The 12,314-nt window shown below is 43.6% G+C and overlaps 1 protein-coding gene across 1 annotated transcript; it reads right to left on the reverse strand.

Moving 5' to 3' along the window:
- Positions 1–7,964: 7,964 nt before the first annotated feature.
- Positions 7,965–9,025, reverse strand: LOC137652961 (alpha-(1,3)-fucosyltransferase C-like). The gene is made up of 2 exons (XM_068386354.1): positions 8,346–9,025; positions 7,965–8,192 (listed from the first exon to the last, which is right to left on the reverse strand). Exons 1-2 carry the CDS (start codon positions 9,003–9,005, stop codon positions 7,965–7,967), a joined length of 888 nt encoding a protein of 295 aa, XP_068242455.1. The 5' UTR covers positions 9,006–9,025.
- Between the last annotated feature and the right edge of the window lie 3,289 nt (positions 9,026–12,314).

Genomic DNA, 12,314 nt, shown 5'->3' on the forward strand with positions numbered 1-12,314 from the left:
AAACAGACAGGTTAACCACAATTATATATATATATATATATATATATATATATATATATATATATATATATATATATATATATATATATATATATATATATATATATATATATATAAGAAGAGGATAACCCAAAACTTTAAGCATAAGTATGATAGTAAACAGAACTTGTTTATCTGAAAGAAAAAAAAAACATTAAATGCCACTTTTAAGATACCGAGGTATCAAAATCATAAAAGTCTGTATTACAAATCAATGACATTAGCGTTAGAAACGCTCGGCACACATGTCTGCACTTATGCTAGGTTCACCTTTGGAAATGGAACAGTCTACATGGGCAACTCAGTGCCCTCACTTAGTTTGTAGTACGGTATGTAACTACACACTCACCCTGGAATTAATCGTCCCAATTAAAACCACTGTTCCTCGCAGAGTTAAACAGTAGGGTTAACGACGCGACCCACTGCTACCACAGATCTCTTTAGTTCCTCTACTTGCTTCGCATAGTGGCGAAAGAACACTCTGGAAGACTTCCAGCCAGTGTATGAATGGAGATGTTCAAAATCCATACAATTAAAGAAATTTAAGGATGAGGCAACTTTCCTCGGATCGTGACCTGCGGGTGTACTGTCAGGATCCGCTCTGCGAATAAAATATGTGATTTTCGCTCTGAGTTGATTCAGAGATAAATTTGAGCCTGATGTTTCTCCCCTGAATAGTTGACCACCCTTGAAGTCTGAAGTTCTATGAAGATAGACCTTTAGGCATTCTACTGGACATAGAGATGCATCTTCTTTCAGAGGGCAGATTCTCCAGGGACCCCACCTGTTGGTGGGTAACTCATTCTTGGCGAGAAACGTAGGATCCGGAAACAGGTTCAGTTCTCCCCCATCCAGGAACTGAACACGACCTGCCTCTCTCGAGAGGGCTACAATCTCACTAACCCTGGCCCCGGACGCGAGTGCAAATAGGAAAATAACTTTTTGTGTCAAATCCTTTAACGCACACTCTTCATTGCTCAACAGAGAAGCGAAATGAAGAACTTTGTCTAAAGACCATGAAATGGCCTTTGGAGGTGCTGAAGGTCTGAGCCTAGCGCAGGCTTTCGGAACTTTATTAAAGAACTCGTTACCTAGGTCGACCTGGAAGGCATATAGAATGGGTCTTGTCAAAGCAGACTTACACGCTGAAATCGTGTTAGCTGCCAATCCTTGACCATGGAGGTGGATGAAGAAAGATAAGCAGAAGTCCGTCGAGATCTCCTGCGGATTCTTCGCCTTGACAAAGGCCACCCATTTTCTCCAAGATGACTCATATTGCCTTCTAGTAGATTTGCACTTATATTCCTCTAGGAAGTCTATGCTGGCTTTCGAAATCCCGAAACGCTTTCTCACCGCTAGGGAGAGAAAATCATGAGCTGCAGGGTCCGGGTTTTCTGTAATGAAGCGCAGACAGTCGACTTCTGGACTCGCTGGGTCAGAACTGGATCTGGTAGCGGTACAAACTTCAGCTGTAGTTCCAATACCAGGGGGAACCACACGCTGTTCGGCCACTTGTGGGCTACTATTGCCGCTACCCCCTTGAAGGATCTCAGTTTGTTGAGGACCCTCAACAGAAGGTTGTGAGGAGGGAACAGATAAATCCTGGACCCTCTGTTCCAGTTGAGGGACATCACGTCCACTGCTTCCGCTAAGGGGTCCTCGTACGGGGACACGTACAGGGGCAACTTCTTGTTGTCTTTCGTCGCAAAGAGGTCTATCTGCAGTTCTGGGACTTGATTCAGAATGAAGGAGAATGATCCTGCGTCTAAGGACCATTCCAACTCTATCGGTGTGAACCTGGATAGAGCGTCCGCTGTCACATTGCGGACTCCTTGAAGGTGAACTGCCGACAGGTACCACTTCTTCTTTTCCGCCAATCGGAAGATGGCCAACATCACCAGGTTGAGAGGTGGTGACCTCGATCCTTGTTGATTCAAGCATCTCACAACTACCTCGCTGTCCATCACCAACCTTAAGTGGATCGAGTGACGCGGGGAAACTTTCTTTAAGGTAAGGAGCACTGCCATAGCTTCTAGAAAGTTTATGTGAAAGGTCTTGAATAGCTTGGACCAAGTCCCCTGGACTTTTTTCCGATGAGAGTGACCTCCCCATCCCTCCTTCGAGGCGTCTGAGTGAATCGTCACCGACGGGGGAGGTGGCTGAAGAAGAACCGACTTCTTTAGATGTCTGGCTTGGGACCAAGGCCTGAGAAGAGTACGTAGCCGAAGCGGAACTGGTCTTCTCAGATCTCTTCGCACGTTTGATGCATAACTTCTCCAAACTCCGGTTGCATCCTTTAGCTGTGCTCTTAGCACTGGGTCTGTCACCGAAGCAAACTGGAGAGAGCTCAGTACCCTCTCCTGTTCGCGTCTTGATATCCTTTCGGAATCTAGAAGTCTCTTGACAGAACCCGCTATCTCCTTCCTTTTCTTCGCCGGGATGGAGAAACGGTGTGACAAAGGGTCCCAGTGGATTCCCAGCCACTGGAACTTTTGAGATGGAGAAAGTCGAGACTTTTTCTGTTGATCTTGAAACCTAGGTACTCTAGGAACTGGATCACTTGACTGGAAGCTTGCCAGCATTCTGTCTCGGATGCTGCCCCCACCAACCAGTCATTCAGGTAGGCTACTACCTGAATTCCCTTTAGGCGTAATTGTTTGAGAGCTACGCTCGCAAGCTTCGTCAAAATCCTTGGGGCTATGATTAGCCCGAATGGCATGTCTCTGAAGGCGTATAGTCTTCGTTGTAGCCTGAACCCTAGGTAGGGGGAGAGTCGACGGTTGATTGGAATGTGCCAATAGGCGTCTGACAAGTCTATAGAGACGGAATATGCCCTCTTGGGCAGTAAGGTCCTTATGCGTTGCAGTGTTAGCATTTTGAATTTGCAATACACTATGAACTTGTTGAGTGGCGACAAGTCCAGAATGACTCTGAGCTTTTCCGAGTCTTTCTTGGGAACACAAAACAGCCTCCCTTGGAATTTGATGGACTTCACCTTTCGGATCACATTTTTCTCCAACAGTTCTTGAACGTACTCCTCCAGAACGGGGGTGGAGTGTTGGAAAACCCGAAGGCCCGGGGGTGGAGTGCTGTACCAGCTCCAGCCCAGTCCATTCTTGAGTAGGCTGTGGGCCCAGGGATCGAAGGTCCACCGATCCCGAAATTTCAGAGGTCTCCCTCCTACCGGTATCATCCCACTTGGACTGCCGTCCCGAGGTCTCGCCTCCCTGACCACGACCACCCCTGAATCCCCTTCCCCTTGAGGGGCGTCCAGACGAGCCTCTGGCTGCCCCTCTAGGCTTTGCTCGAAAGGAAGTAGACTGCCCTTCGAACGATGGGGTGAATGCCGTGGACTGTGTCGACACGGCCTGGGGTACCCACTGAAAAGTGGTCGGGGTTTGTGCCACGATCTGGGGCACTGGAGGCAATGGCAATTGCAGTTGCTGTCTAACAGGCTTGGCTGGCCGAGACGGTAGCCTAGTCCTCATAATCTTCCTCTTTGGTTGAGGACCCTCATCCGGGGAAGACTTTCTTTTGATAGCCAGGCCCCACTTCTGGAGAAGGTTTCTATTCTCCAAGGCGGCCTTATCAACTACTTCTTTGACCAAATCGGTAGGGAAAAGGTCTTTGCCCCAAATGTTGGAGGAGATTAGTTTCCTTGGCTCGGGCCTCACCGAAGCCGAGGTGAACACGAACTCCCTACAAGCTCTCCTCGCCTTGACGAAGCCATAAAGGTCCTTCGTCACTGTGGCCAGATGAGTCTTGGCCACCACCATGAACATTTCATGGACCTTGGGGTCACCTGCCATCGTCTCAAGAGTAGTCTGAAGAGACATTGAGGCAGCCAGTCTTTCTTTTGTCTCGAACTCTCTCTGCAAGAGAAAGTCAGACAGCTTAGGGAGGTCCTCGCCGAACTGACGTCCGGCGATATCAGCCTCCAACTTCCCAACTGAGAACGTAAGATGGACGTCCTTCCAGTCTTTGGGGTCCATAGGTAGGGCCAGCGACAAGGGTTTACACTCCTCCAGGGAGGGGCAAGGCTTGTCGGCCTCGACTGCTTTTAGTACAGCCGCAAACCCTTTCTGTAAAAAGGGGAAGGCTCTAGCAGGAGAGGACACAAAGGAAGGGAGCTTCTTGCTCAATGCAGCTGCCTTTGAGTTAGAGAAGCCCCTCTCTTTCAACGAGGATGAAAGCAGAGCCTGAGCCTTAGTATGGTCCATCACTATGACCTCCTTCGGCTCTGTCTCCTCCTTTGAAGCTGGTTCCTTCCTCAGCCAGACACATGGTTTAGCATCTGAGCACAAGGGAAGGTCTTTCACATAGAACCTCTTCTGGGGCCCATGTGATTCTGCAAGGCTCTGCATCCGCAGTTCCATTGCAGCCGCCTTCTCCTGATTCTCCTTCTGCATCTGTTGGATCATTCCAACAATGGAGGAGAGGGCCTATCCCAGCTCTACTGGGAGACCGGCCGATGTTGAGGGAATAGGCTCCGGGATCTGAACCGGAGTAGCCGACACCTCGTCGACCTCTTCCTCTACAACGTCTGGGGCTTGAACTTCACCCTGGGCTTCTGCCAGGGGGTCTTCCTTCAGACGCTCGTCCACGACAGACATCCTGTCATCTAACTGGATGTCTTGCATAGCGACCGAGACTTCAGCATCCACCTGGATCTGAACTTGGGGGATCTCCTCTTGAGGCTGGGGAATCGCTGCATCAGCTGATGCCTTAGGGAAAAGATACGCCCTCATCATCTCACTTGGAAGATAAGGGCCAGAGGTGTTCTTTTGGAAGCCCCTTACCCAGGTACGAAGCTTCTCCCTTGCTATATCCCTTGATTCCGCCGTTCTAGGGGAATCAAAGGCCTCAGTATTCAGGTTAGTGCACACAGTACATACCTGAGGGTCCCAATACTGGAGATCATCCTTGGAGACAGCGCATTCTGCGTGTCTCCTACAAAACTCATGTCCGCAGAGGTTCTTGCTGCGGACGTTGCAGAAAACACTTCCGCACTTCGGAGGGTCCTTCTGTAAAGAGAAGAAATTTCCATGAGTATCAAGTGAACTATGTATCACTGGGTATGCATAGTATAGCATAACAATTCATAAAGGAAAGACATACACTTGTGTTTCCCTCACAACCCATTGTTGCAGCCTTCCAGATAATAAAATCAAATGGTTAATCTCTTCTAGAGTAACCAATGCAAAGTTTCCAGAGGAAACAGGTGGAGCTCACACCTAAGCAATGATTTTTAAAATCCTGGAAAATAGACAGGAAAGAACTCACTTTCCTATCTGTAGGGCAACAGCAAAGGACTTGTGCAAGAAAACACAAAAGTGTTAGAACACACAGTGCTGTACCAAAACCCATACTATAGTTTTCTTCTTACAGTATATGTTATACTGAAGAATACTGGTACAGTATAGGACGTTACGTGCCGGCCGGCACACACCATAACTAGCTTTAAAGTATACTACTTAACAGCTATAAGACGGCAGAACTCAGGTTCAAATGCATGTGCCGGCCGGCAGTGATTGCCGGCCGGCAACAGCCAATGCCGGCCGGCAATGGCTGCCGGCCGGCAACTACACAAGGTAGTACCCAGCTGCCGGCCACACTCTTGGTGACCGGACAAGGGCTGACATTAGCCGGCCGGCAAAGGTACAGGACCGATGCCGGCCGGCAGCAAAAGAACCAGAGGACTACACCAGACAAATAGGATGGATGCCGGGATAAGAATGTACACTACCTCCAAGCCCGGCAATCCGAAAGAGTGCATATAAGGAAGGGGAGAATCTAATTCAGGCTTCCTGACCAATGCCGTCTGGCTCTACAGGCAGGCATGGATGAGGGACCAAGGGAGGTCCGGGCAGCACTCAAAATATAAGACCCTTGCCGGCCGGCAGAGCTGCCGGCCGGCAAGGGGCTGAGTCAATTCCACATCCTAACCTAATCTAGGTCCAGATGTAGAACGACGTACAGTAAATATAAGACCCTTGCCGGCCGGCAGCTCTGCCGGCCGGCAAGGGGCTGAGTCAATTCCACATCCTAACCTAATCTAGGTCCAGATGTAGAACAACGTACAGTACTGTAATGGCTAGGCCATTACGGAGATAGAGGGGGAAGGGACAAAAGAGGGTCCTACCAACCTTGCTTTAGTGACGGATCCCCCGCAGCCAAGAAACTTATCTCAGCCTAAGGGAGATCCAAGGGAGGAGGCCAGCAATACTTGCCAGCTCCCAGAGCACCAAAGCAAGGAAGGTGTTGCTACTCCCAGGGAAAGAAACTTATCCTCCCCCGAGAACAGCAACAAGGACTAGTCTGGTAGATCACAAAAAAAGGAATCATATCCACAGAAACCTTCGGTAGTGACCTAAGGAGGCTAAGCCACCTTTGTCTGTGTCAGGCCAGCAAGGGAGACTCTACCCCAAGCCAGAAAAACACAGACTCAGACTAAAAAACTCTGTTGTTCTGTCCCTCTTTGAACCAGACTTACTGGAACAGGAAGGTACAGTAACACCCCAGTATAGTTTTATCGAAAATTAATTCGGAAAAAACCACTTAGGGATAAGCCAAAGGCTTAAACAGAGGGAAAGGGATTGCATACCTTCTCCGAAGAAAAGAAAGCAACCGGGGAGTATGAGAAAGTATACTAAGGCTCCATAAGCAACTTAGCCTAGGCACCAAGAGAATCGATTACCTAAATCACCGAAACTCACTCGTATACTATCTTGGAAATATTCCACACAATCTTAAATGTATAAAACATAGCTTAAAGCTTCAATAAAATTTTAATACACTCGGAAAAAACCAAAATCATGCATGAAGTACTAGGACCAAACGACTAGGCTACATGGCCTAGCGTAGGCCAGAATGGCGAATACTTCGCCAAAATAATACTAAGCACGAAAGGAAATCCTATGTAATGCTAAATAGCTAAAATTTATTAAAGCAAAACAACCGGGAATGTCGCTCTGACTAACTAAACTTATACCTAGCGAGCGACAGCGTCCATGACGCCTCCGGTAGGCTACGGCTCTTGTAACAAAGATTAAACCTATTAATCACTCAAAAATTACCAAGAGCCTACATTTATACATAAAAGACATGGTACTCAACTTATCAGAGGCCGACGAAGACGGAGAAGCCATGAAAAGCAGAATAAATCCAAGATTTGCGAGAAACACAGGAAAAAACACAGAGTTGTTAAGCTACGCAAAAAGGAATACAGATGGTGCCAGGATTGGCGCCAGGCACGCTTACGAAACGAGAGATAGGGAGCCTTGGGAGCGGCTCCCCCTTTTTCTTTCCCGAATTCGTTTCTTGCCAACTGCCCCCTGCGAGACGAAATCTCTGTTCGGGATGCAGATTGCCATGTGGCGTGTCAAGAATACGTCCTCTGATATGTCGCGATATCCCTTTCAGGAGAGATATTCGCTCCAGGAGTTAGAATTCTGGTACCTTAAGGTAAATTCTCTGGGAATATCGCCGTAGTTGTAATATACCCTAGGAAGCTACCCTATAGGAACTTCCATCAGGACGACATGGCTTGAGCCCAAAAATATATATATATATATATATATATATATATATATATATATATATATATATATATATATATATATATATATATATATATATATATAAATTTATATATATATATATATATATACATACATATATATATATATATATATATATATATATATATATATATATATATATATATATATATATATATATATATAGTTGGTCCATGGACACAATGAATTCAAACAGTCTTTCAAGAATCAAAGTACCTTAGGTTTAACAATAGATCAAAATAGAAAACTAAAGCCTGATTCACGTTGATTTATTTCTACAAAGGAAAAGTGAAATTTTGCATAATCCTCTCTGAGATTTTCCACTTCTGTGTATCCACACCGAGTTTATTTCTTCTTCTTCTTCTTCTTCTTCTTCTTCAGAGGAATATCACTTTTGTATATTGGGCTCCAACACTCGGACTTGTAAAGAAACCAGTCTTCAAAGTCTTCAATGACTTGGTGCTCGTACATCTGAGGGTCATACAACCTGGCACACAGGTGGCAGAAGGTTCTCTCTGCTCCGATGGTCGAAGGCTGGAAGTGATTTTTCCATTCTAAATATTTCTGGTACTCCTGCGAATTAAGAGATTTGTATTATCAAAAACATTAATACTGCAGATACAAGAAGTTACAGTGTAAGATATGGTGATAAAATTGGAATGAATTCATGCATTTGTTACTTGAGGTACAAAGACAGACATGAGAATAATCATAAAAAAATCTTACCTCAGGATTTCGTTGCAAGTACAGTAACTTCTCGGCCAGTTCCTTGGGAGTGTATTCATTCGCGTTTATGTATGAATTCGGAGGCAGAAACGAGGAGTAGTTTGCAAGTCCTCGAACCACAGGAACTATTGGATAATGAAGGAAGTTGTAGACCTTTTCAGTGATGTAGTCTTTACAAAAATTGTTCTCAAAAGAAAAGATAAAGAGGTATTTTTCTCCGGCCATTCTCAGGCATTTGTTGGTCAAGGGGTCATATCTATGAGATACAATCATTGATCGGCCACATTTCTTAGTCCCATATTTTCCATAAATATCAATAAGGGCGTATTCCTTAAATTTTCTTACATATTCCAGGCGATCGGATTGTACTAATTCATTATTTTTGGAGATGAAAGCTACAGCTAATTTTCTTTGCTGATTTCCTTGCTCTAAAACTGGAGGTACGACCCAAGCGGGAGGAAGCAATTTTGCATCCTCTTTGCTAACAACGAACCCATGAGGTACGATGATATCAGCGTCGCTACGATACATCATCGTTCGGTTGAAGAATCCGTTGAAAAGAGTTACATCCGATCTGTGTCTAGGGGACGCAAGTGGTGGCGACTCCATACTCAGCATAATCCAGGGCTGGTGAGGATTCCTGGGTCCCAGAACCTCCATCGCTGTCTTGGTATCTTTCGACCCTCTTAACTCGAGAATTATTGCGTCAACATCCTTTCTCTATGAATGACAAGAACATTTACCTCAAGTTTGCATTAGAAGATGGATCTTTTAAACGTACATAATCTATAATAATTATTCTTTAAACTTAATATGCTGATATTCTAATCGTTGCGTTGGATATAAAGCAAAGAAGTATTGATAACTTTCTTTGAAGTGATCGATCCTTTCTCGAAAATGTTTTATGATTTTCTTTTTCAAATTGTTAATTACCAATGCCAGTGACAGTCGCATGCAACGATAGGCCTCGTCAATCAAGAAAATCATTCATTCTATTAACTAATTCTATTTTCAGTGTGTTCTTACTATCACTATCCCTATTCATATTTCTTCTAAATAGATGAACAAATTTTCCTTTCTTATATCAATAACATTTTGGTTGATCCCTATTTCTGTTTTACATGTTAGCCTCATATCATTGATCTTACTCATGATTTACATGCTCTCGATATCCTCCTCTAACAGTTCCAAGTGCTTCAGCTGGTGCTGCAAATTCTCTTCAATTAGAGTTCCATCATCAACAGGCACCAGTCCTTCCACAAACTCATGCTCTTATGCCACAACTTTAACGTACCTGTATTCATCATGCTTTGACATATCGCATCACTTTCCTTCGATAAAGATATCAAACGGCCAGGAACACTCGACACAGCATTTTCCTAAGGCTAATGGAATCGTCCCTGTCTCGTAATCTGTTTGATGTGAGTTCGAGCCACACTTAAGATCGATAGTTCTTAGTAGTGTCTACACCCTCACCATCCTTATGAGCAAGAGGGTTTGGGTGAGCCTATAGGTCTACTGGCTGACTCATCAGTAGCTATTACCTTACTGTCAAAGATACTAGATTGTTGATGAAGGGATTGGGCACTGATCATATGTATATGTGGTCAGTCTCTAGGGTATTATCCTGTATCTATGACATTGTCACTGTCACTTGCCTCTGCCATTCACGAGTCATCTTGAAACCTTTAAATTGTTCGTTGACTGGCCGTGTGTGGATCAAGTGTTTATTACAAAGGATATGTGTGAAGAGTTCCATGCTAAGAGGAAAATGCTGAAAGCAGTATGGCCAGACCTAGAAAAAAATATGACGAAATGCCATTATGCTAATATTATCCGACATTATTACCTTTTTCACATCAAATGTTACATTGCAAGGAAGAGGACAGAGGTTATCCCGGATGTGAGATGTCTGTTCGTGCCAGTATCTGGACCAGAGTGGTTTTGCCCAAAGCAGTACCTGGGGAACATTTCCTGACATGAAGCTGCATCAAGAAAAGAAAAATAATCAGTGAATCGGATGAATATGATATAATCAGTTATTATCATTGTTATTTTTGGGGAACTCTATTTTATCTTTCTCTGTCTTAACACTTTTATTCAAATTAAAAGTAAATGTGAGGGGCTCAAAAATAAAAACTTCAAATATTTATATCACTACTAACGTTGTTTTCCTTGGAGGTAGTGTGCCAGCAGCTTTCTGTTTATAAAGGGTAAGCAAAGGCTCAAATATCTTGTCTTGAAACTTGTGGTCCTTTCCGGAGTGTGTCACTGTGGGAATAGAACAGATTCGACTAAATTTCCTACCTCATTTCTACTTCAACTAGTGATTCCCTTATTAGTCCCTGTTCTGCTAAACATCCTAAATGTCTTCTACACCATAGACCTACACCAAAGGTTTATTTCAACAGCGCGATGTATTCTCATAAGAAGACTGCGCTATGCATCTCTAATTTGCTCAAACTCTCAAGCCTTCAGGATACAAAAGACCCTCATCTCCAACTTGCCTCACATGCGACATGGCTAAGCCTTTCTAGGTCTTCCTTTTCTGCTCCACAACAATAATTTCCAAAATATCCACTCTTATTTAGCCTTTAGCTCTCATATTTTTCCACATGGCCAAACCTTCTCTAATTAACATACATTATGTATACTAAAATTTCATACATTTGTATCTCCACATTTTCACACTAACAATTCCTCTCATACTACATATACTGTACACCTCTAACAAACCGGTTCTAGAGAACAATGTGAACTTTTTCATTTCCATTCAGCATAGCCCCTTCAAAGAGAATTTGCTCAATAGCTCTTTTATTACTCTCCACATTAGCTTCCACAGACTATGCAGGTCGTTTACTAATCACTTGCACACGATCTGCTACTATCGTTACGTCATGCATTCTGTGACTAACTTCTCTTTTCTTATTTGGCTATAATTATTTTTTTACTACAAAATCTTTAATGAAAATGTACCACACAGGTTTCATACACGCTCGTCTATTGTAACATTATTGTGTTTTGTATATATTTTGCTTTGCACTAATAGTAGAAACCTGTTTAACCTTGCTATCACATGTTTTATACTGCTTTGATTTTGTGTCACGTCTCTCCTCTCATGTACAAATCCTGATGCTGTTACTATTTTCTATAGTATCTTATTCCAAACACCAACCCACTCTGCGTTATCTTCAAAGATCAGTCATTCCACACTCCATTCAGGATTCGTTAATTGGACCATAACTTTGCATCCACCATACACTGTCCTTTCTTTACCCTCTCACATCACTCCATTAATAGAAAAATAATGACCCGTCTCTGATCCACTCTTTCACTAAGCCAGTTACTCCCATACCTATGTGCTTCACTTCCAATAAATAAGATTTTGAACATTTCTTAGTTATCCTTTTATAACATATATAGCATATATGTTCAACACACTATGCTATACAATATTTCTTTCATATCTTCCATATGCATTATCCAAGTCTCAGCCAGTTGTGTAAGACTGTTAGCCTTTATCTTAAAAAATATTGATCTATAGAGCTTCTTTCTAGTCTAAACTTGCACATTTTTTCCTACCATCAATCAGTCCTTCTATCTTTTACTTCCCTTTCTCAAGCAAAGTCCTACCACACATCTGATCAATGTGTAGTAAGTTGGCCAGGACACCAGCCACTCGTTGAGATACTACCGCTAGGGAGTTATGGGGTCCTTTGACTGACCAGTCAGTAATACATTGGATCTTTCTCTCTGATTACGGTTCATTTTCCCTTTGCCTAAACACACACAGAATAGTCTGTCATATTCTTTAATATTCTCCTCTCTCCTTATAGACCTGACAACACTGAGATTACCAAACAATTCTTCTTCACCCAAGGGGTTACTGCACTATAATTGTTCAGTGGCCACTTTCCCCTTGGTAAGGGTAGAAGGGACTGTTTAGCTCTGATAGGCAGCTATTCTAGG

The sequence above is a fragment of the Palaemon carinicauda genome, chromosome 14 (assembly GCF_036898095.1).
Source record: "Palaemon carinicauda isolate YSFRI2023 chromosome 14, ASM3689809v2, whole genome shotgun sequence".
NCBI classification, from domain to species: Eukaryota; Metazoa; Arthropoda; class Malacostraca; order Decapoda; family Palaemonidae; genus Palaemon; species Palaemon carinicauda.